This window comes from Euprymna scolopes, chromosome 14 (assembly GCF_053919585.1).
Source record: "Euprymna scolopes isolate OS-2025 chromosome 14, ASM5391958v1, whole genome shotgun sequence".
Classification (NCBI taxonomy): domain Eukaryota; kingdom Metazoa; phylum Mollusca; class Cephalopoda; order Sepiida; family Sepiolidae; genus Euprymna; species Euprymna scolopes.
This window is the reverse complement of record NC_136495.1, coordinates 149,354,473-149,380,886: the sequence shown is the minus strand read 5'-3', so window position 1 is coordinate 149,380,886 and position 26,414 is coordinate 149,354,473. Positions and strand designations below refer to the sequence as shown.

The window sequence follows — 26,414 nt, the reverse complement described above, 5'->3', positions numbered from 1 at the left end:
TTATTTTTATGTCATGCTTACATCTTTTTTCTTCAGAGTGACTGTCGTCTAATTGTTATGACCTTCCATTTCTTGTAACAAATAATTTGACCAATAATTCTTCATAAGTTTTGGTTTCGGTTCAAGCTGAGGCACCAAAGTCATATAGATATTGTTTTTTTATATTTTTGAAATCTCAACTTTATAATATAAGAATTGATAGAAAATTGATTTTATAATAATATATATGAAATTTGCATAAATTAAAATATCATATTTAAACGTATTTTACAACCAGGATACACCGGGCATCCCTGATAGCTTAGATAAATATTTGTGCACTTTTAAAAAAAAGAGCTACAACAATATCAGTGCATCTCCATTTACACTGAACATCCACAGAATGCCAACATCAATATATTACATATGAAAGAGTTTGCTGTGGAATTTCGATAGGTCCCTCTAGTATATATATTCATTATATATATATTCATTATATATATATATATATATATATATATATATATATATATATATTGTATTGGTAGTAATTATTTGTTTGTTCAAAACAAAATATATAAGTGCGTCCACCAAAAGAGTGCTCAATGTTTAGACAGAGCCAAAATAAGTGAATTTAGTTTACAAACAAATGGCTACACATAAGCATACATGTTTCAGCGAAAACCCAGTACGGGAATCGCTTCGTCAGGCCAAGGACACATCTACAGAGATGTCCTTGGCCTGACGAATATATATATATAATGAATATATATAGAATGAATATATGGATTTACATAACAAAAATATATTTCAATGGATTTATAATATTTTCATCAACAAAGTGTTAACAAAAAAAATAAAAAAGTAACAAAAAACTCAATTATAAACAAAAACTTACCTGTGGTAGTTTTTTGTCACTGTCAGACAAACTATCAATAGCATTGTTGAAAACTTCCTCCACAAGTTTTTTATCTTCAGCTACAGAAAATAAAAAAAAAAGGGGGGAAAAATTAAAAACTCATTTTCTATTATATAAAGAGTAGTTGTGCGTGGGTGTATGTGTCCAGCTAAAAGTAAAAAATTACAAAACAAACACCCACAAAGTAGATATATTCTGGGTCAACATTGCTCTGGATCAATAATATCTCAAATTAAAACAAAAATTCTTTCTTTGGAGATCAACTAGCCTAGATTTCATCAGGATTCATTTTTTTTCAGCCATCTCCAGTGTGTTTTATATGTATATATATATATATATATATATATATATATAAAAGTGACCTTATCTGTTGGTGTGCGGAATGGTCTACCAAGCTACTGTCAATTTTTGGTCTACAGACTTCAAACTTGATATATAGGAGATTCAGATCTGTGGAACAAATTCCAATTTGATTTTTAGTTGATACCGAATAAAAATTTTTAAAAATTGGAACTTGGCAGGCATAAGCTGACTAAATGTATCTTCTACACGTGCAAAAATGCATTTATACGTTTAACAACATTATTTTTCAAGTTTTGAAATGCATATGGACTTAGCTCAGATGGTAACAAATAATACTGGAGACTACATGTTTTAGTTTCGATTCTAGCTGATGGTACTCAAGTCATTTCTTTTTTTTTAACTTTGTAAATTGCTACTATGTATTAGGTACAATATAATAATCAATAGAGTATTGGTTCTGTAATAAAAAATATGAAATGTGCATAAATTAAAATATCACCTGTATTATTTTACCTTTCATGGCTTTTTGAATTATAACTATGTTTCTAAAAGGATTATAAGCATCTCATGCTCAGCTTTCACTTTTTTTCTTCTTTTCATAAAAGTTCAATAAAGAAAAAAAAAGAAAAAGAAAAAAAAGAAAAAGAAAAAAGAAAAAAAAGAAAAAAAGATAAAGAAAAAGAAAAAAGAAAAAGAAAAAAAGAAAAAAAAGAAAAGAAAAAGAAAAAGAAAAAAAAGAGAAAAAAAGAGAAAAAAAGAGAAAAAAGAAAAAAAGGAAAAAGAAAAAAAGGAAAAAAAAAGAAAAAGAAAAAAAGGGGAAAAAAAGAAACATTTATGAAACAGAAAATTAACATAAAAAAAGGAAAATACCTGAATTAAAATCCAGTTTTGTCAGCTGAAGTGCATACGCCTCACAATCTTTCTTGCTGAAGCTGAACACAATGACGGGGGCAAAATTTCGCTCCATTATCATTTTGACAATTTTATAACAATTTGAATTATCTGGAAAGAAAAATTTAAGAAAATAGCATGTACCAAAAATCACATAAACTGATCAAGTCATTTTATTTTTTTATAAATAAAATCATTTTTTACCGATTAATGGAAATTCATAGGCATTATAATGACGTACAAGGCCGATTTAAAACTATTTCTGAAGAGCTATTTTAAAGAGGAGTTAATCAGTGATGTGTTTCAAAATGGCAGCATGAGATCATAAAAATATTTAAAACAAAATTACATAATTTATGAGATTTTTGGTGCATGATTTTCTTTCTGTCACAAGTACGTACATCATTTGAAGTCATTACAAAACTCTAAGAATGTACACATGCAATAAGGTCTTACAATCTGACCAGTTGACTAAATAAAATTTTTAACCTTATATACATTTTTATTTTAGCATTTCATAGACATGGAAATATAGCTGTAAATTACTATTAAATTTCTTTATAGCATGCATTTATCTAAATAGGGGGTGGGTGGGGGTGGGGGGTGGGGGGATAGCGGAGCCGAACAACTATCCGAGAGTTGACAAAATAAGATTCACAAAAGAACCGCTCTCATTCGAACCCGGAATCCATCCAATACAAAGAAAAGAGAGATATGCAAATTGCGGTACTGTCGAGATTAAAAGTGACTGCATATAGGAACTTTTTTTGAGAGAGAGATTGAACGTAATCTCGTTGACGCAATCAAACATAATTGTGATTTTGTGAATACGACTGTCGATTGCGTGGGCGACAATAAATGAGCGAGGAAAAGTTCTGAACCCTTTTCTTGTCTTAAAACTGATATACAAGTACTGCCTGTGAAAAATCATTAAAATTAGAAAAACTATTAATTTATTAACAATTAATAATTTAATTATTAATTGTTAATAATTTTATTATTAATTGTTAATAATTAAATTATTAACAATTAATAATTTAATTATTGTTAATTTCTGTATTATAGATGAGTATACCAATACTGTAAACATGTCTTCAGAGAGAAAAGTATGCCTGTATCTCTTAAGGGTCAACTAACTTCCAAATGCTAATGTATCCAGTATAGTTTCTTTTTAATTCTAATCCTGTAACGGTTGGTAAGAAAGAAAGGCAGACGACAAAAGAGATGGGAGGACATCACAAAATGGGCAGGTTTAAAGTTGAGCAACATCTTGAAGAAATCTGAGGACAAAGAGAGGAATGAAAAGAGGTGGTTGCTTGATCATCTGTTGCACTCAACTTCATTTGCATCTATGCAATCTGTATATGTTTACTATCAAACACAAAATATTAGTCTGGGGGACCAAGAAAAGTCTGTCACAAAACCCATGTGTAAGAGATTAACAGGGATAACCGACATTGCCTGGGGCAAAAGTGTAACATATCTATTAAAACTTCCATCTCTCTCTCTCTCCCATTTCCTCCTCCTAATCCCCTTCTTCTCTGCTTCAGCCCATTCCTCTTTCCAGACATACACACACATACACAACTACCCACATGTAGATTCATCAACGAATAAGTCAGCATTAGGGAATCTTCTTAAAAAAGTTTCTTCTGTTTAGTTAGTGCCTGGAAAAGAGACCCTTCCCTCCACAAAATCTGCACCAGTTTAGAGTAAAAGAATATTAATATTTTTCTAAATTTTAGATATCATTCATCCAGGGTAATGCCAATTAAGAAATTACCAAATTTTGGGGCGTTTGTTTTGTCATTTTTGTAAGTGTAGATCTGGGCTTACTCACAAATGGATTAAAAAAAATAGCTGACCTACAAGTAAATGGCCAGTGCAGGTTTTGTCACTCAGCAATTGAGAGCTCAAGCCACCTGAGGTCTGGATGCCCAATCTTAATAGCAGATGATCTTTATACTGTCCGTCACAACAAAGTATGCAAAGACTTCATTTGTGGAGAGATGCAACTTAACAACTCGTCAAACATCTGGGAACATGAATCATTATCGATAACATCAAACCGGAAGGTTACAGTGTTCTATGACAAAGACATACAGGCGGGCAGATACATAAAAGACAAAATCATTAAACCAGACATTGTAATATAGTTAGCTCCAGGACGGAGCACCTTGACCTCTTAAAACTATCCAAAGTAAAATAATAAAAATAAAACAATTGCCCAGACTTAGTTTGTTTAGTGTATATATATATATATATATATATATATATATATATATAATAAAACATGTTAAAAAGCACTTTGAAAAAGAGTTAAAAACATATTTAATGTGAAAGAAAACACTTAAGTGGATAGTCCTTAATCCGCGGAGTTTCGAAGAAATACTTTCCTTCTCATCAGAGGGTAGGAATTAGCAAAATGTGGGATCGGATTTTGTATACAAAAGTATTTGATGAAACTGCAAGTAAGTCAAAGATCATACTTGATAACATTTTATTTTATATATGAATAAAATGGAAATTTAACCAATTTTCTTGGATTCTGCATTTTTGCATTTTACCGTCATTGGATATTTTACCCTTTACCAAACTATCCATTCATGTGAAATCACTCTTTTCTTCACCTTATTCCCTCTGCTTCACTTTGTTATCAAGAAAGATCTATGACTTACTTGTAGTTTCATTAAATACTTTTGCAAGCAAAATCCAATCCCGCATTTTGCTAAATCCTACCCGCCGATGAGAAGGAAAGTATTTCTTTGAAACTCTGCGGATTAAGGACTATCCACTTATTTAGCGTTTCCTTTTTAAAATTAAATATGTTTTTAACTCTTTTTCAAAGTGTTTTTTAACTATTTGTTCTTATTATAAGCTATCTCCTATTTGGTTTTATCAAGCTTTTACATCTGATTGAGATTACTTTATAAATATTAATTCTTTAATATTTATAATATACTTTAGTTTTACCATCTTGGATCATTTTGGTAAACTAAACTGTAATTCTTATTTCATTATATATATATATATATATATATATATATATATATATATATATATATATATATATATATATATATATATACTGTTTATTTTTACATAAATAGTAATATGTTGCTACACAGTCATAAGCAGGTTTTGATCAACTAGTTACCAGTAACTAGAGACCTCTTCAGGCGATACAGCTTATACAAAAGCAAAGTTTGCAATATATATATATATATATACAGAAATTCAGGGAATCAGCTGTTTTATTGGCGTGACGTATGAACAAAAATGGACAAAGGAAAGTCTTATCTGTTTTGTTATTTTATTTAACTTCGTATATTCATTTATTTTTCAAGATGATCACAATACAAATCAGTGAACATGAACTTAACACGACAACAGCTTGTTTCCTGCATTACTATAGCTTTCTTATAATCCTCCATATCTATTTACCAGCAATGCTTCAAGCAAATTATCTTTCTCTCTCATATATATATATATATATATATTATATATATATATATATATATATATACAGGGTCTAATTAGGCCGTTTCTTAGTGTTTTGTCCGAATGAAATGAAACTTTGGTCATAACTAGTTTATTATATTCAAAACATCACATCAAAACACTAGGGTCTTTGGCCTTTTTTTCTTCATTCTACACCATATATTCTAGATGGCCTCTTATTTTTTGGGGGTCACCCTATATATATATATATATATATATATATACACACACATACATGATAAAAGGTGGTTCCATTTGTAAAAGTTGAGATATTCATTTACCAAAATTCAAAATACGAACAGACAAGCAAACAGAAAAAGCTGCTTATATTATAAATGGATTGAAAGCACTAAAGAGAGAGGACATACAAACCTTTAATAGCACCTTTTCGGCCCCTATTACCCATGTCTCCTCTGGCATTACCACCAGCATCCTGTAAGACTTGCATGGCAGTGCTGAAATTTTCCTCTCTGAATTCACCCTGAATGAATATAATCAATATTTAATATATCAGTTACAAATGGCATTAAACAATGGTGACATTTTTATATGCTTTAGTTATGCTGGTAAGTTTTTTTTTAAATAGTGAATATGCTTTAGTTATGCTAGTAAGTTTTTTTTAAATAGTGAATCCTTGGAATTCACTAGTGGTGATTCGAATTTTCAAATTCTGTAGTAATAAACATATATATATTATTAAAAAGTTATGTGGTTTCTCGATTTTCTCTGTACACAAATAGAAATGTGATTGGTTGACATTAAAAAAAAAAAAAAAAAATTTAATGGTACCGCAACAAATATTTTACAAAATCTATCTATTAATAGGATAGCATGCGTGTAATTTATTTTGTACGTCACGTTTACGTCAGAGTGAATTGTTATGACTTCCATTTCTTATAATAAATAATTTTACCAAGAATTCCTCATAAGTTTTGGTTTCGGTTATCGCTGATGACACTCCAGTAATCTATTTTTTTTAATAAATAATTTAATCAAGAAGTATTCATAAGTTTTAGTTTTGTTTATAGCTGAAAGAACTCAAGTTATATTTTTTTCTTTCTTTCTTTCTTCATAAGTTTTGGTTTCGGTTTCAATTCAAGCTGATGCACCCAAGTCATATGGATATATTTTTTTTTTTTTTTTAAATCACAACTTTATAATATAGAAGAATCGATAGAAAATTGACTCTATAATAATATATACAAAATCTGCATGAATTAAAATATCATATTTAAGCTACACCAGGCATCCCTGCTAGCTTAGATAAATACTTTTGCAGTTTTAACAAAGAGCTACAATAATATCAGAGCATCTCCATTTATGCTGAACATCCATAAACTGCAAACATCAATATATTACAGATGAAAGAATCCGCTGTGGAATTTCTACAGGTCTCGCTAGTGTTTTATAAATTTAAAGAAATTAACATAAGCTAAAAAAAAAAATTAAAAAACATTACGTAAATATTTTTGTGCTAATTTTTCAAGTGAAACATGGCAGCAAAACTTATGAATATACTTCTGTTACATCAAAACTTCAGAAAAAAAGAGCAGAAAAAATTTTCATAAAAATTAAGATAATTTACTAGTCAGAGTCCACAAATTGAACAACATACATGTCAAGCCAGTGTGTTGTAGAAGCTAATCTCCCCTTTTTTTTTTCTTGTCATTTGGAATTTGCGGATACTGAATAGCAAAATAATTTTATTCCTTATTATAATTCTGCTCACTTATTTTCCATCCTTTTTTTTCACTTGATCCATTCATAAGTTTTCCTGTTATTTTGAACTACATTTCATTTAAACATCGATAAAAATGAACACCATATATTTTTTTAAATGAATGACTTTTTTTTTTAATAATTTGTTAAAAAAGCATCAGCTTAAAGTCAATGTTTTTTTCTTAAAAAATATTTTTAATTCCTTTTGTCAATAAAAACGATACATTGATTCATAGTTACTTACTCTCTCATGCAAATATTAAGTCACATATTTTTTCCATAACATCTTGCAAATATTTTTCTTTGTACTAGTCATAAAGTGGTAAAAGCTAGATAAAGATGGAAATTGACATACTCAGGTACTGTACCAAAACTGCTCAAAGAACGCATACAAGGTAGAGAAAACAACAGGTAAAATAATTTCCCTGTCACCCAATTCACTGTCATCAGTTACATTACGGCTGATATTAAGTTTTTATTTTTTTAATTAACTAGTGGGGGTGCCCGGCGTGTTTGGAGGTGTGTGCGTGTTGAGGTAAAAAAAAAAAAAAGTTTAAAAATGTAGGCAGGCAGGCTCAAAGGGGGAACTTTGGCGGCATCAAAATGAATAGCAATTGTCTGACATGAAGGGTTTCCCCCCACACTGATCAAAGCTAATTACTTTCAAGATGTCCCAGCACGAAAAGCCAGGCGATGTACCTTCGCTCCGATTAGGTTCGCTTTATTTATACGAAAAAGACCAACAAACATGCAAAAGGATGGAATAGCGTTAATTTTATAAAAGTCGATGTAAATAAATGTAGATACAACGTCCGTTCGCAAATCGTAGATATTATAATCTAGAGAGTATATAAAAAGTTCTTAAAAATAGTAACGTCGTCGAGAGAGGGCCTCCCCCCCTCCAGCCTTTCTTGGACATACAAAAATGTGCGCGCCACTTTTGCCCTTTATATAGATGAGTCACCACTTATCAAGGCCACAATCTACTTGAGGATAAGGATTACAATGGTCAGTTGAATGCTGATGAATAATGATAGGTTGAAAATCTCTATATGAGCCATTCAAAAATACAGTCAACTCAGAAAACAGCGATTCTTTTATCTTTGTCAAAAACATTGGAGCTAGAATGCGAGGACTAAAAAACAAAATATGGAGAAAGCAAACATTTTAAAGCCGCCAATAGTAAACCAGTGGTCCATTTTCTACTCTCCATAATTTTGAGGATACTTTAACACATGAATGAAGGCAGTGCTTGCATTACTACGAAAGTTTCTATACAAGTAAAATGCCTTTCGTATTTAATGCGTGTAATTTTTTTTTTATGGAAATCGCTCCAGACAATACATGAAGCCACTTGATGTAAGGAGCTAAAAAAAAAAAAAAATCACATCAAGGTCAAAAAATAGTCAATGATAAGTGTTAAATGGATAGATCCTGGCCTAGAAAACAGCAATCCTTCCCCTTTTGTCAGAAACATTGCACATTAAATGTGAGGACTAAAAGACAAAAATTAAGCAAGTTATGAGGTTGCAGAAAATGAAGCTATGGTATGCTTTCTATTCTTCATAATGAATAGTTTATTGAGTTATAAAATTTATCTGTGAGTTAACCATATATAACAGTTGTTGAAAGATATTTTCAAGACACAATATTATAATTTAATTTTTTTACCATTTAATAAATAGCTTCATGTATCTTAGCAACATTTTTTTATCAGTAAGTCAGCTCCGGTGTGTCTGCTACCAAAAGCAGTGACAAGGCAAATCAGTTCCTTCACTTTTTCCTCTCACACCTATATCTCCTCTGTACATCATGATTTTTTGGGGTCTTATTTTAATTAAGAATTATTGAAATTAGTTTGTTTTTTTTAAGAATTTTTTTTTTTTTTTTTTTATGGGTGTCACCATTTATCAAGGCCCAGAGGCCACTCGAGGATAAGGGTTAATAGGTATACATTAGTCATTGTGATTTTAGCATAGTAAACAGTGGGAATTTTGTAACTTGGATTACTTAGGGGGACGATTCAATTAGAACTTGTTCACATTGGACTTTTTCTTTTTTTTTTTTTTTTTTTTCATAGGTATCAACACATTATCAAGGCCAAGAGGCCACTCAAGGATAAGGGTTAAAGAGTGTACAGTAGAAATTGGACAATATAATAATCATTATTAATGAAACTTTGTTAAATTTGATAATTATATGGAACGGCTCATCAAGAACTTATTTACGTTAGACTTGAACACAACCATATTGTAGTCAGCCGGAAAGCAGGAAAACGGAAGATAATTCCAAAGGCGTGCAGTTCTAATAAAAAAGCTTTGTTCATGGAATCTACGTTTAGGTTTAGGCACAGATAAAGAGTGGGGGGAGTTATTGATAGTGTTTACAGCTAGACGAGTGTTTCTCGTGAAAGTTTTGCGAAGGGGGACCATAGATTGAAGCTCAGTCGAACACTTTCCATGAAAATAACGACACATCAGAGACAGACTCGAAACATCTCTTCTGCAAGATAGAGGTTGCAAGGAAGAGAAAAGGACATCTCCTACGAGGCTACGAAGTCTATTTTGAACTCTATCAAGGCAGGACAAGTCCTTTCTAGCAGCTCCTGTCCAGATGTGGCAACAGTATTCCATCCTTGGACGTACCTGGCTCTTATATAGATAGAGAATTGCATCAGCAGTGAGATATCTACCGGATCGATAGAAAGATCCCACCATTTTTCCAGCGGCCTTGGCAACAGATTTGATGTACGTGTTCCATTTAAGATCAGGAGTAATGGTCAAGCCCAGAAGCTTGTCAGAACTTGAGGCCTCCTGAAGACGAGCGCCATTCATTTCAATTGATGCCAGATGTGGATCAGAATGTTGATGATGTATAGAGAGAAGCTTGGTTTTAGATGCATTAAAAGTAACCAGCCACTCCTTTCCCCATTGTACTACATGCTCAAGATCAGAGGAGAGAGAATTGGAGAGAACTTGGTCGTTTACTGTCTTAGATGTGCTACCATAAATGGTAGTGTCGTCAGCATAAATGTCTACAAATGATGTAAGGATGTGATTTGGAAGATCATTAATGTAGATCAGAAAAAGAGTTGGGCCCAGGATGGACCCCTGAGGGACACCGGCATTAATACTGTGGGCTTCTGATTTTTGCCCCTCAACTACTACTCTTATGAACCTATCAGAAAGAAATGATTTAATAATTAAGACATTTCCAGCTATACCATAGCTAGAGATCTTATGAAGTAAACCTTTATGCCATACCCTATCAAAGGCCTTAGATATGTCAAGAGCAATTGCCCTAGAAAGGTTGCCTCCATCGAGAGATTTGCTAATCCTATGAGATATAACTGTAAGCACATCTGCTGTAGATCTAGCAGAACGGAAACCATATTGAGTGTCACTAAGAAGGTTATTTTTGTTGAGATGGTTGATTACTTCTGTATTTAACACAAATTCCAGCAACTTACTCATGACGCACAGGAGACTTATTGGTCTGTACTGAGAGGGGGATGAGCGATCACCTGAATTCTTAAATACAGGGCATACTGATGAAATTTTCCAGGGAGATGGGAAACTATTCTCCTTAAGACAACGTTTAAATAGTTTTGCAAGTATGGGCGCTAGTTCAGGTTGAAGTCTTTTTGAGTACTATAATTGGAATACCGTCCGGGCCAGTTGCTTTACTGGAATCAAGGTTTTTGATTAGCTTGGCAACATCACGTACAGATATACGTATATCACAGTGTGTTTTCTGATACAGGAGGAAATATTGGGGGTTGGCGGCCTTGATCGCAAAAGGTAGAATTAGCTGCAAAGTTCTTGACAAAAAGTTTGGCTTTGTCTGATGCTGACGAGATTACCTCAGGTCCATTGATGATAGTTGGGATGGAGCACACGCTTCTGTTCAGAATTCTGTTTGGTATTTGCCAAAACTGGTGGGAACCAAGCTGCTGCTCAGCTACTTTGGACTTAACAGATTGAGCATACAACTCTCTTGCGTTCTTTATTACTTTCTTACAATGGTTGCTGGCAGTCCTGAAAGCGGCTTTAGTTTCCATACATCTATTACGTTGGAAACAGTGGAAAAAGTAATTTCTGTGCGCAATGGCAGCAGCACATTCTGGAGAGAACCATGGCTGGCTGTTAGGTTTTTGCTGAAACTTTTTTGAGGGTATGACACGGTCAATACCTACAATTAACCATTCCGTCAGATCTAATACTATAGAGGACACATCCTTTTTAAATATGGAATGCAGAGGTAGATCAGTTATAAATGTACGGAAGCTATCCCAGTCAGCCTTAGTGTATCGATATACTGTACGATGGAGAGGTACATCTGGGGACTTATTACATTTCATTTTTATCTTAATTGATACAACAGAGTGGTCGGAAGATCCAAGAGGCGACAGAACAGAAACTGAACATTAGTTCAGGGCAAGTTGTGAGAAAAAGGTCTAGTAGGCTCGCATACTGGCCGTCATTGTCGGGCACACGGGTGGGTTCCTGAACAATCTGAGTGAGGTCATAAGCAATGGAGAAATCATGACAGAACCTCCCCTCATCATCGGTCTTGTTTGAGTGGGTCAACCATTCGACGTTGTGAACATTGAAGTCTCCACATACGTGAATGTTAGCTGAAGGATAAGCAGATAGGACTTGGTCAATTTTCTCAGATATGCTTTTAAAGATAGTAACTCCGCTGTTGTGAGGGCGATAGAGAGTAAATATAAATGCCGTAGTGTGAGCTAAAGCAACCCGGAAGCACATATAGGGTAAGTTAGGATCTTCCCTGGAGATGTCCCTACCACATGGAAAGCTATCTTTAATATAGGCACATATTCCATGCCCATGGCGATCTTGGGGGTCAGATTTAGAAGTTAAGTTAGAGTATCCTTTAATTGCGAACTCTTCTAGGGAAATAGCCTGTCCAATGCCAGTTTCACTTAAAAATAAAAGGTCTGGTTTAGTCTCCTGTAATTGGGTTTCAACCTCTGGAAGGTTAGAACGTAGACCCCTGATGTTGGAGAAGGAGACATGGTAGTAGGGGTCTACGTTGGAAGTTGGAGAACCAGGTTTAATCGTGTATTTTTTCTTGAAACTTGTCATGATGAAATTTTGGAATTTGTGGACTAGGTCGTCAGATTAAATTAAAAACACTTTTTTATTACTTTTTATTGTATATTTTTCAATAATGTTCTCTTAGCTTTTATTTCAAAAGCACAATAAGTAGATTAGCTGACCATAACCTTTTTCTCATATTCTTCTTGCATAAAAAAAAAATAAAATAATAAATAAAAACTGAAATATTTTTAACATATCAAAAATTCTAAATTTGAACTACTCAAGCACTTTGGCAGAAATACCCGACTTAAAACACTGGTGCAAGGATATCCCTCTTAGTGCTGAGAAGCCAGTAGATCTCATCAGGTTATCCATCTAGAAGAAGAAAACCTGATAGTAATTGTCTGTATTTTTGAGATGAGGTGTTTTCATTGATTGAGATTGTCGGACTGACTTCCTCATCTTGTTTGTTAACGTCACAATGTTTCGGCCATTTTGCCCTCCGGCCTTCATCAGGTGTTTTGTATCAAACTGGGGAACCGTTTGTTAGGAGTCTCGAACCCAACCCTTTATTATTATTACGGGGGTACCGTGTTCGGACTCCAGCTAGGCTCTGGGACATAGTTGCTGATTCTCTGTTTTGAATGTTACTTTTTCACTGCCTTCGTTCAGGATTGAACTCAGCACCTTTGGGTAACTGTAAACTTTGATACAACGTCTAAGACCACTCAGCCATATGTCACTTGAACACCTGATGATGGCCGGAGGGCAAAACGGCCGAAACGTTGTGACATTAACAAGCAAGATGAGGAAGTCACTCCGACAATCTCAATCGATGAAGGAAAACTGATGTTTAACATGTGTTACTGATCTCATATGTCATAGCACCAAATAAACACGGAAAGGTTGAGAATCTTCCTAGAGTTAGTGATGCAAACAGATTAGATGTCATTGGAAGATACTTACATTTTCATCTACGACAAGATGAATACCATCTCCACCAGCCGGGAATATATAGTGTTGCAATGGCGTCGGCCGATAATCTGTGTACACCACATGACAAGGCTGAAAATAATAAAAATTAATTTATTCTAGAAATTGTAAATATTAAAAATATTGCAATGGGATCCAATGAAAACAAGCATCAAATATATTTTGGGGTAACAACAGGATTTTTAGGTGTAGAGATTTGGTCGTTTTGTTTTATAGCATAACAACACGTTTTGGGTTATTTAATGCTGAATCCAGTACTTTTGGAAAATATTTTTATGTTTCAAGTTCTTGATATTTTCACATATTTATTCATATCGTTTTGTTTGGTTGGTTGTTTTATGGCATTCTAACCTTTTTTTCAAATCCAGTAATTTTGGAAAGTTCTTTATATCTTGGAATATTTATTCATGTTTTTTGTAGAGGAAAATTTTTGTTTTTATTTCTGACTTTGCGAAACATTATTGCAAAGGGGGAAAAAAAACAGTGTCTACATTTTAAATCGAGAAACAGCTATCTTCAGACAGCCTGATCTGGTAGCACCAGCCAAACTTAGAGGATTAGAGAATTTCTTGATCGTCTGGAAAAAAAAAAAAAATGCCTCATTCATCGTATTCTGTTTTATATGCTGCAATAGGTTGAATGGCTTTTAGAAATTGATTTCCAAACGAACCTATCTCTGTCCATCTCTCTATCCCCGTTTCTCTCAAATCGATCATTATCTCTTCCTCCAATGTTCTCCTTGGTTAAAAAATAAAAGTACCTTTTCATCTTCTTATGACCCATGTCTTATGGGATTTAAGAGACATCTCTATTTTTTACTATTAAAAGTAACCATAGAAATTTTCTTACAAGTAAAAGAGGTATGACTAAAACTAAATAAGGTCTTAACAGCATTGCTAAAACTATTCTCATCAAGTCAGTCTCCCTCTTGGCCACAGGTAAGCAGTGTCATCTATGGGTTTCCATATTGAATTCATATCTATGCTAGGTCTACTGATCATGTTGAAGCAATTTAGCATATGGAGAGAAGTGTTGCTCCATCGACCCTAATGAGAAGGGCTTTGTTATTTTCACATAATTTGTATAAGTTTTTAAAATATATTAAACTTTGCATAGTTAATATTTTTTTGTTGCAATACATGTGCTAAGATCATAAATAAAAGGAGAAACGTGTAAAAAGAAGAAGACTAACAAACTACTACTTCTCCAATATTAGTTCCACCATTTTCTTTCTCTTCCAATAAAATTAAAACTACAATTAAATTTGCCATTCAACATACACTTTTGTGTAAAGAAAATAAATAAAAAAAATAAAATACCTGTTTGTGAAGATGACAAATCCACTCAGCAAATTGACGGGCATTTGGAATTGTGGCAGAAAGAAACACGTAATGAACATTATCCGGCAGTAAGATAATCGTCTCCTCCCATACAACACCTCTCTCTAAATGCAATGATATAAAAAAAATAACATTAGGTTGGAAAATAAAAATTTCTAAAATAAACCTATATATAATATATATATATATTAGCGGCTTAGCAAGGCCACAGGGGAGACAACCGAAGCAGCAAAACTGAAGCTAGCCTGCAGGATACTATATATGTAAATAAAATTGGGCATATTTTATCAGTTTGAAAATATAGGTTCTTTACCAATTTTCATAAAATTTTAACCATAGAATAGTATTATAATCTTAAAAAAATCTGCAAATTTTTATGTAGTTTCATTCCATAGAACCAAAGACATGAGCATTTAAATATTCAATTTGGCTACCAGTATAGATATATTCATGTATAGATATACCATCCTTTTTTGGCAATTTATAAGTTCCAAACCTCAGCGACTATGGATTAGAATTTAACAAATGAAGGCTCGTTGGAAAGGTAATGACCTGAATTGTGTAGTGGGCTATGTGACAGTTGCCCGTAAGGGGATCATCCAGAGACTATTTTTGGCACATTTTTTACAGCCATAAAATGTTTCAATAAAAGTCATTTGTTTTTCTAGTTTTGCATATGAATTACAAAATATCTGATATTCCCCCCCCCCCAAACCTCTGGCCTTGATGGAGGAAAGACTAAAACTTGCTACTATGGTTTCAAATGATCTGAAATAACAGCAAGGAGAGACTTGATTCCAAATATTTCTCATATGTTATATCTCCCCTCTTTGGTTTACATACATAAAGTAAATTTCAGTGTATAAAGATTATTTGCTACTGGAGATATTCATAATCATACCCTATTTTCAAAAGAGGGGAGATATAACATACGAAAAATATTTGGAATCAAGTCTCCCCTTACTGTTATTTCAGATCATTTAAAACCATAGCAGCAAGTTTTAGTCTTCCCTCTATCAAGGCCAGAGATTTTGGGGAAATACGTTGCTGCATGAGCATGTTTTGGTCAAGCAGTTACAAGTAACTAGAGACCTCTTCAGGCGATACTGCAGTATCTAGCATAAAAGGTCACTAGCACTTGTAACTGACTGAACGATACATGCTCATGAATGTGTAGTTACATATAAATGCAAAACAAATCAAATCTATATCTTGCCTTACTTCGGTATTGAGCACTTTTGTATGAACCTCGTTAAAAATTCATTAGTTGCTTCACCGCTGGTAAATATCAACTTGGAATAATCGTCTCTACTCTTATATTAAAAGGAACTGTGTGTGTGTGTGTGTGTGTGTGTGTGCGTGTGTGTGCATGAGTACATTCCCTATAGACTCAAAAATGGTTGGATCGATTTTTATGAAATTTCAAACAAAGGTACTTTATATGCTTGGCAATGTTCTCAGATAGGTTTTGTATCGGAATGTCATCGATAATCAAAATAATTCAATGAAAGAACGAACAGGCGATTTTGATCAAAGTTAACATCTTACACAGCCTAACATCACAAGTGCATTTGAGAAGTTTTATCAACACAATCAGTAAAGCCAGGCATATAAAATCAACAATAGGTTCTTTGATATGACAAGGGTACGTTCAAAATGAATATTTGTTTAGAGCACAATTGAAGCATGATACTTGACTTTTGCATTTTAAACTTTAATGCAAGCCACTATATATAAACAATTTTATAAAATCAACAGTAGGTTTACTACAGTAGCAATGTAAACTACAATGTATTGTGAACTAAGTCACTACGAGAGGCATATGAAGCTTCCTCTAGGTGTACTGTGATTGGTCCCCAATTAGAGCAGGCAATCAACTGATTCTGATGATAATAAAAATATGGGAGTATGAAATATTCATTGATCATCATTCAATCCCGGGCAACATCAGATCACCCTGCTAGTTATATATATATAAGTTTAAGTGCATTGACAAAAAAAATTTTTTTTTTAAATGCTTAATACACATGTACAGCTATTATAAGTGAAATTATATAGACAGCAGGAAAACCCTACGTGGATTAATCAACGTTTTGACAATATTACTCATCAGGAACTCAACAATATATATATGTGCGTGCGTGGTAACAGTGCAGAGATACAGAGGAATAAACGGCCATGGTTAGCATGTGCCTGCTGTAAACAATTCAGTACAAGACAATTATGCAAATTTCGGCATCGTTGAGAGTTCAAAATGGTTGAATAAAAGGAAACAGATTTTTTGATTGAGAGTTTTTTGGGGGGTACGCCACGTTGTTCACACGTTTTGCTGTTGAAGAAGAAAAAAGGACTGCTGCTTATGCGAACGTCTTTGTCATTAATGTAGAAGAAAAAATAATCTGGCTAGAGTATGTGTTCTTTCAACTCAAAATAATTTACGTAACTGAAATAGGAATTAATTACCTAAATACATCTTTACAGTCATGAAAATATATCTTTCATTATATAAAATATTTTAGTTCTTGAATGTGCATTCATTTATGTGTAGCAAAATTATCTGCATATTATCAACCTGATCAAATTTTTTTTAATAAAAAAAAAACAAAAAAAAAAAAACGGATAAAACAATACTTAATAAATGTTCTAAAGTTATAATCTTTAGGGAAATTATAGACAAACACATAAATGTTTTTTTTTTTTATATTTTAGTTTGATTTATACATTTTCTTTGTATACCTTTGCTTAATATTTCCAGAGTAATCAGACGGCTTAAAAGACTGAACAGATTAAAATCTTACCTTTGTCTCTCATATAATGAATTTCATCAAAAACCACCCAGGCAACTTCTCGCATTATCTCAGATCCTCTGTACAACATGCTTCGTAAAATCTTAAAAGAAAAAAAAATTTGTAATTCATAAAAAAAAAATAGAATTGTGAAACGAATTATTTCAAATTTTTATATTTCAAAATATAATTTGGATAATTGCAACTACTGTTCTAATCTTGGTTATTATTCTTCCAACATTTAATCTAAAATAACCTCTAAAATTCCTCAGGTCCAATTAAACTTGTGGGGCAATGGATAAAGTGCTAAGTTATAATCGATTGCAAGTGATATTCTTCTTGAGGTTGAAGGTTCAATCCTTAGTATAGGGGATACTAAAAACATAATTAAGAATTCTTTTATTAAAACAGTTTTTTTCATTTGTGAAAAGAATTTAATAGTTTTCTCTTGAATCATTTAAATATAAACTTTTCACTTTCTGTAGTTTTAAGTTTTGCTCATTCATTCTATAATTGTCTTAAGTTTATCTGGACTTCATATGTTGACCATGTGATTGGCAATCATCATACCATTTTCATTATTAGCTTCAAATCTGATGCAGGGAGAAATATGAATATTCAATGGAAAAAATAATATGAATATGCAATTGAAAAAAATGAATAGTAAATGGTAAAAACATGTGAATATTCAATTGAAAAAAAAAAAATGTGATTATTCAAAGAATTTTTTTTCCTTGAATAGTCACATTTTTTTTTTCAATTAAATATTCACATGTTTTTACTATTTAATGAAAGCTAAAATCAAGACATGTCCCAACTTGAGGTGCCACGGCTGCATAAGAAGTTAGCACAAAAAAAAAAAACTTTTTTGTTAAACAACTTCAATCAGTTTCAAGTAAATCAAAATCAAGAGAACGCCATGCATGAGAAGGAGCCATTCTTTGATTAAACAATTCATCTAATTCTTCTACCCCCCCCAATAATTTTCAAAGAGAGAACTGTCATAAAAGGAAAAACCTGCTAATAACTAGGACATTAGTGATTATTTCAGCATAACACATTTGAAGGATGTTCTTAATGTTACAAGCATAATACTAAATAGATTTTAACTAAAAATAGTTCCTCATTTACTAATATTTATAATTAGTAACATAATATTAATATTTATTACATGTACACAATTTTTCATTGTATTATGTTCAGGCCACTAAATTGGTGTTTTACACACAATTAATGGATTATTACAAATTTGCAGTTGATTAAACTGATAGCAGTTGGATTATCAAGTTTCCTCTCTCATGGATTAAAACAAATGCCAAAAACAAACTTTCAGTTGCCAGAAAACTGGTGCTGCACCTGTAATTTGTAAAATTAGGAATCTTACCTCAGTGGTCATAACTAAACAACTGGCAGTAGGATTGATGGTAACGTCTCCAGTCATGAGACCAACATCTTGAAATTCTTCAAACAATTCTCTGTATTTCTGGTTGCTGAGAGCTTTGATGGGAGAAGTGTAAATGACTCGTTGCTTTTTCTGAAGAGACATTGCAATGGCATAACTGAAAATAGAAAAAAAAATTTTTTTAATAAAATTCAGAGAACAATCGACTAAAAACTATTAAATCCCATTTTTTTATATACACTCACCTACCTATAAAATGTTTCAAATTATCTATATATATAAAAGCGAAAATGTGTGTGTATGCATATTCGCTTTTTGTGTATGTTTGCAAAAGGCTTTTTTCGTCGGCCTTCTTGGTCGGCTCACTCCTTAAAACTTTTTATATCACGTCTAAATCGTAATATCTACGACTTAAGAACAGGGGTCGCATGTGCATTTAATTTGCTCGACTTTTACCAACTTGCCGCGTCTTTGAAAAGCGGGGCAAACAGTAACTGGTTTGTAGTGCAAAACTAGGTAAAACATCACGCGACTTAACTTTCTCGCACCTGTTAATTTCGCTTTATAAACATTAATTTAAGACACTTATCAATACCTCTCCCCTTATGGCCGAGATGGTTAGGTGGCTGGCTTTTTTTCCCTTTCGTTTCCACCTTCGCGTCAAGGCTTCGAGATTCAATTCTACCTTCCTACTAAAGCTTTTTTTGTTTGTTTTACACTTCCAAACACCCGGGCAACGCCGGGTACCTCCCACTAGTTATTTATTAAAAAAAAAAAAAACTTGTGATGCAAGTATGTCCTAACAGAATCAAAAATTAAAATTTTATTGTTTGTAATAATTATAAACTATTGAGAAGAATTGCACCCAATTTAGCATGAATTGGTATTCCGGATATCATAAATACTTATTACCGTACATTTTATTTTGTAACTAAATTACTTTTTTTTTTATTGTTACAAGCAGGCTGCCCGGCGTTTCCTGATCGTAAAATATGCATAGATATTATATTTTAATTCATAGAGAAACTGACACATGCGCATATGAGTATTGTTTTTCTAAACAGTTCACTTCTTGCAAATAAAAAAAAAAGAATACTCGAGCTGAGATTGAAACTAAAACCTAAAGACAGTGAGTCAAGTACAATAACCATTAGACCAGCTTGACACAATCTTTAAAAGGTTTTATTCAAACTACTTATTCTTAAAAGTAATCTGTAATGTGAACTATTCACACATGCGCATTCGTAAAACAGTTAACAATCATAAAAATCCTATTTAACACATTAGCAGCCCCCCCCCCCGATGAAAATGAATTAAAAAGTTTTCCATGTATCTGAATATCCTATATACCAAATTTCAAATTTGTAGATCAAAAATTCGTTGAGTATATAGGTTGAGAAGTGTCTTCACACACACATTCTCATTTTTACAGATATATCGATTTTACACTATTTCATTTCCATTTTAATAAATGAGTAATAATAGAAATTAAAGCGTAATTATCAAAGTTTTTTTTTTTTTTTTTTTTTTTTTTTTTACACAGTGATCACCACTTATCAAGGCCCGGAAGCCACTCAGGGATAAGGGTTATTGCAAGTACATTACGTTAGTGTGGAGATTTGATGAAGTGTTTACTTAAGGGGGCGGTTCATTAGGAATTTGTTAACGTTGGACTTGAACACATCCAAGTTGTAGTCAGGTGGGAAGTAGGCAGACGGAACAGAGTTCCACAGGCGTGCAGTTCTAAGAAAGAAGCTTTGTTCATGGAATCCGCTTTTTGATTTAGGCACAAATATAGAGTGGGGGAAATTTTTCACAGTGGATTCAGCTAGACGGGTGTTTTTCGTGAAAGATTGGCGAGGGGGGACCAGAGATTGGAGTTCAGACGAGCACCTGCCATGGAAATAACGATAAAACAAGGATAGGCTCGCAACGTCTCTTCTGTGGGAGAGAGGTTGCAGGGTAGAGAAAAGGGCATCCCCCACTAAGCCACAAAGTCTATTTTGTACTCTGTCAAGGCAGGATAGGCTGTTTTTAGCAGCTCCTGCCCAGATATGGCAACAGTATTCCATCCTTGGACGTACTTGGCTTTTAGTTATGTAGGCACAAAGCGATCACGCAATTTTAATAATTAAATTTTAAGAATAAAAATACGAGTGATACTTTCCATGATTATAATCAAACTTGTACAAGAAAAAATGTTGCAAATACATGCCCACTAACGGCATCCACAAATAAAAATAAAGAAAAATCTTAATGGTGTACATACCTCTGATGGAAAAAAAATATTCTACATCAAAAATCATGTAAATTGATCAGAATTTTTATTTTATAAATAAAACTAAGAAAATCAAATTTTATGGTTAAGCAACTATCAACCATCTTTCGCTGCCATTTTGCAAATAGTTTAAAAGACAAAGGAGATGATTTCAAATAATTCAAACTTGATTTTAGAAAACCATTCTTAATTTGGGGATGGGGAGGCATTGGAAAACTCAAATTCCTAATTGATTAACTCTCCCTTTAAAACACTTCAGAAATAGAGTTCAAAATCAGTTTTGTACACCATCGTAATGCCTACTAATTCCCATTAATCACTTAATGATTTTTTTTTTACACATAACTACTTGAACAATTTACATAATTTTTGGTATATGATATTTTTCTTTCCATACATCAAATGTTTTTCCTGGAGAAAGGAGTACAAAAATAAATTACTGATTTATAGAGAATCTTGCACATTAATCATCTTCTCATACGAAATGCATATATGTAAAAGAAAATGCAAATGACACAAAAAAAACTTACACGGCGACAACAGTTTTCCCTGCAGACGTATGGGCTGAAACAAGCACGGATTGATTATTTTCCAAACACAACAAAGCCTCTTTTTGGAAAGGATCAAGAATAAATGGAAACTCTTGAACAGGTTTTTCTGGTGGAGGTTTCAAAGGAACAAATTCTTCATCGGGAGGAACAGCTACCTGAAATTGAGAACAAGATTTTTTTTATTAAACATATTGTAATATTTAAATTTTCAGGGTTCAATGAATTGCCTTGATTTTGTATTTTTTTTTTTTTTTTTTTTTTTTTTTTTTAACGTGATTGGCAGAGCTGTGGAACTTTTTTATCTATTAAATATTTTGGATTAAATTTGTGTACCAGATCAGATGACAGATTTTTCTCCCTTGTCAAAACATAGGTGTGTGAAGTTTGCATCAGAGACATGCTCTTTGCTGACGATGCCACAGTTGTGGCACACATCCAGCAGGCACTGTTGTTGTAAGGATTTCAGAACATGAATATGTCTGAGGCAATACTGGAAAAGGAATATTATATCAGCTATATTGGTGTGCCTTATGTAGTTTCTAACTTTTAGCTGAACACACATGGACATGGACAACTGCTTTTCAAATAGATAATTCAGATGGTTTAGAGATTAAATTTTTTAATTTTTTTTTGAGTGCACAGTGAACGAGGCATAAAAAAAAAAATGACAAAGTTCAGCATTTGCCCCCTCTCCAATTTAGCCCCAAAAGTCCCCAAGGGCATCAAATCCTGGTGAAAATGAACAAACGGTGTAGTTTTAGGTTTTAATATATATAAATTTGAGTTCTGCAACATACAAAAAAAGAAATGACTAAGTCCATCATTTGCACCTTCCATTTAGTCCCAAAAGTCTTCTAGGCCTTAACATATTTAAATTTGAGTTCAGCACCATGCAAAACTGCTAAATAGACATACACAGAAAAAATTTTGGACAAATATGGTTAAATAGTCTTAAAAATAGTGTTTTTATTAGCCCTAAAAGAGCCCCTGTGGCACACCCTGGAATTATTGCAAAGTATAAACAAACAAAATTATATAGAAATCAATTAGTTACAACTTTTCAGAAAGTTTTATAAAAATCCAAGGCATCAATTTTTTTTTAAATAAGCACAAAAGTGTCAATTTTAGCCATTTTAACCTGAAAGGCACCCCTAGGGGCAACCGGAGTTTTCCCAAAACATCCATTCTGTTACTTTTTTACTCATATCATGTTTAATGTTTGTGCAAAATTTCAAAAAATTCCAAGGCGTAGTTATTAAAAAGAGTGCAGAAAAACAAACGAATGAACGGACAAGGGTGAATTTACAGGTCCACCCTCCTTTTGTGAGGGGACCAAAAAAAGTTATATTTTTTAAAATTTTATTTACCTCATGGGTGCAAGACTCCAACGTTTCTACTTTATGGACCTGTATCCGAGGCATAACTTCTGGGGCCAATCTACAAAATAAATTAATCTTAATGACAAATATTGTCATGAATACAAATTTTTAGATTGTGTAAAAATAAAAACAATAAAAGCCCGTGCAGCAATCGACACGCACAAGTTAGGCTTTACATAGTTCTATTAATATAAAGTTAGGTATATGCATATGTTTGTATTTGTATGCAAAAGATTACTTTCTAAACTAAATGATCATTATTAATTTTTCGACAGAACTTCTAGATAAGTGAGTAATGTGGGCCATATTTAGTTTAATCTGGTACAAAGAGAGGCAGAAATCATTAGTGAAAAATTTTAGCAATAGATATTAAATAACAAATATTAGCATATTTAGATTATTTTGAACGGTTTAGGAACATATGGACACAACCTCTTTTGAAAATTCGAATATTTTAGATTTGCTCCATAATCATTTCGATATCAATTAAGCAAAATTTGCTGAATTTCAAGTTCTTCTTAAGACTCCCTAAGCATAAATTTTAAGACATTTTCAAGAATCAGAATCATGTAATAAATTTTTATCAAAATTGGAATGATTCTACAGGATGGAACAATAAAATTGTCGCCGTAAAGAAAACAACACTACAGCTTTATTTTAAAACTTTTATTGAAAAAAATCAATTCAGGTAACTTGATTATGTAACAGAGCTGACACTTATTCAATGTAGCCACCTTCAGCTTCATTCACCGTCTTGATACAAGTCCAGAACTGAGAGCATGCCTTTTCCACAAGCAACAGTGGGAGCTCGGCGAATACTCAGAGGATATGGGGCGATCAGGTTGGTGTTGTGAGAGGTCATGTTGGCGATGTGCTTCATGTATGACCAAACAAAGTAGTCCAGCGGGTTCAAGTCGAGGAAGGAGGGGGCCAGAGAGAAGGGTACAAAGTTGTAGCACTCCTTCTGAAGCCAACCTGGGTCTCTTTGAACTTGTAGGCTGGCGCAGATTATTGCTGCCATACCCAGGGTCTGTCAGTGGTCATCTGATTGCATCAGGGGATCACCACACTCTTCAGCACGTCCAGGTACATCTTGGTGCTGACTTTCAAGCCAACTTTGAAGATGTGAGGTGGCATGATGTGGCCCTCACTTGAAACCATACCAAAGTCCATAAACATGGCCGGAAACTTTGTTTTCATCACCCTGGGCATGTTCCTGTTATTCGTGGCAATCCAAGAATGCTGGCAATGGTTCTGTTGTCATAACTTGGATTGGTAGAGAGAACGAGTTGTACAGCGGCACATCTCCACTCTCTTCCGTTGAACATCGTGTCACTTTCAAACATGATAGAAGGTTCCTATCGCTCCTGGGGTTTGTATACAACTGCACAACTAGTAGATGGTTTGTAACAAAAAAAAAAAAAAAGAAAAGAAAACCGGTTTTATTCAAACAGAAATAGAATCATGTCATCTTTTCTAGGGCGACAATTTTATGGTTCCACACTGGATAAGGTTTAGTAGCATTATATTTGGATTTTAATATGAGAGACATAAGAGTGGCACAAAACTTTTGTTTGAAGAATTAACTTTACCAGGACGAATATTCTAGCTCACAGTATTGATTTAATATTCCAAGAAATTGGATTGAAAGTAAAATGTGTGCAACATAAGTATTTTTCTGCAAACAGTTGTTTACCCAGCATTATTTTCAGACATACACAGATTTAAACTTACGTGATATCATCATCAGTTTTGTGTTTCTTTGAAGGCGTATCATCCTTGCTGTCAGGTGCCTCTCGCTTCTGTAACATACTGCGGAGTAAGTCTTCAGCTCTAAAATTACACAAAAAAAAACAAAAAAAAAAACGAACAAATAAATACATGTTTTTCTGAAGCATAACATTGTTATGTTAATACATAACAGTTTAAAATGAATACATAAGTCTTCAGCTCTAAAATTACACACACACAAAAAAAAAATGAATAAATACATAAGTTGTTTCTGAAGCATAACATTGTTTATTGGTAGACTAATTGTTTTTCTAAGATCAGAGTGTAATATTAATTGGATACCTGGCCCTGATGAATAAAAAACGATTTTATTTAATTCAATAAGAAAAATTGGGAGGATGAGGAGATGGAGTTTGTTTTACTTCTGATGAAAATTATTAAAAAAAAAAATTAGTAAATTAGAGTGATATTTTATAAAAACTAATAGCAGCATTTATCCAGGATTGTCTGATTAATGACATATGATCGAATGGTACACATAGTAATATATTAAAACAAATTTAAAAAATTGTTTTAATTTTCCATTATTTTCAATAAATATTCTATTAATAGTAAACGAAAATAAAAAATAATTCAATGTGTATTTATTAAAGTTATGCATAGGCAAGAAACACACATACACAAGATCCTGTCTGATAGTTTTATTAATAGAGATTACTTTTTACTAAAAATTACATATTTATCCAAATAAACTTCACCACGAGTTAAAAAATTAAAGCCATAATGCAGGGCTTTTTATTATTATTATTTAAATCAATTTGAGAGGTTGGCAATTGTTAGGCACAATAATTAAATGGACTTAAAAATCAATGGATCAGAAATAATTTCCACATTATCCAATAAAGCCAAACTCTTGCAGAAATCAATCTTGAATCAACTTCCACCATTTGCAATCAGGACTGCCTACCACCTAAATTTTCCCCTATAACTGTAAAACACTGAACGACATCTGTATATCTGTTCGGGATGTTGATAAACATGTCAAGAATTTTTATGCTAACAACGCAATTCATCATGACAATATTCCAATCATAGTGAAGTTGCAACCAAAAACTAGTTCCTGTTCTTACAAAACTGTTAACTCATTGCTTAAAGGAGTAACATTACCTGTCAGCTTAGAACAGGATTTCCCAAAGTGGGCTCCACAGAGCTCTGGGGCTCTGTGAGTGAGGTTGAAGGGCTCTCTAGAAGCCCTTTCTTAAAGACTACAAAATGCTTTATATGGAAAAATAAAATGGCTGCAGACATTTAATTATTGATGTTTTTTACTGGAAAGAGATGTGATACACAACTACAGGTGTAAAGAGTTTCAGGATTGCTCATGAAAAAAAAATTTAAAAATATAATTTTTGAGTAATTAAAAACAAAACAAAAAAAAATGGTTGTAAACATTATCATGAGTGTTAAAACTTGAAATTAATGTTTTTCATATTTATTTTAGAAATTATCTTGTTAGTGCTTCATGAAAAACCTTTGTCCTGCTCAGGGGCTCCATAGTGTCATAAAGTTTGGTAAATCC

General features: G+C 32.8%; 1 protein-coding gene across 1 annotated transcript in view; it reads right to left on the bottom strand.

The window, feature by feature from the left end:
* Window positions 1–26,414, bottom strand: part of LOC145293284 (exosome RNA helicase MTR4-like) — a 68,838-nt gene that overhangs the window by 38,581 nt on the left and 3,843 nt on the right. Inside the window, exons 2-11 of the mRNA XM_080139886.1 lie at window positions 24,839–24,937; window positions 23,093–23,162; window positions 21,705–21,880; window positions 18,879–19,053; window positions 17,507–17,597; window positions 14,688–14,812; window positions 13,342–13,440; window positions 5,966–6,074; window positions 2,072–2,203; window positions 878–957 (exon numbers count right to left, since the gene is read on the bottom strand). Coding sequence (XP_079996012.1) covers window positions 878–957; window positions 2,072–2,203; window positions 5,966–6,074; window positions 13,342–13,440; window positions 14,688–14,812; window positions 17,507–17,597; window positions 18,879–19,053; window positions 21,705–21,880; window positions 23,093–23,162; window positions 24,839–24,937 — 1,156 coding nt within the window. The remainder of the gene's footprint in view (window positions 1–877; window positions 958–2,071; window positions 2,204–5,965; window positions 6,075–13,341; window positions 13,441–14,687; window positions 14,813–17,506; window positions 17,598–18,878; window positions 19,054–21,704; window positions 21,881–23,092; window positions 23,163–24,838; window positions 24,938–26,414) is intronic.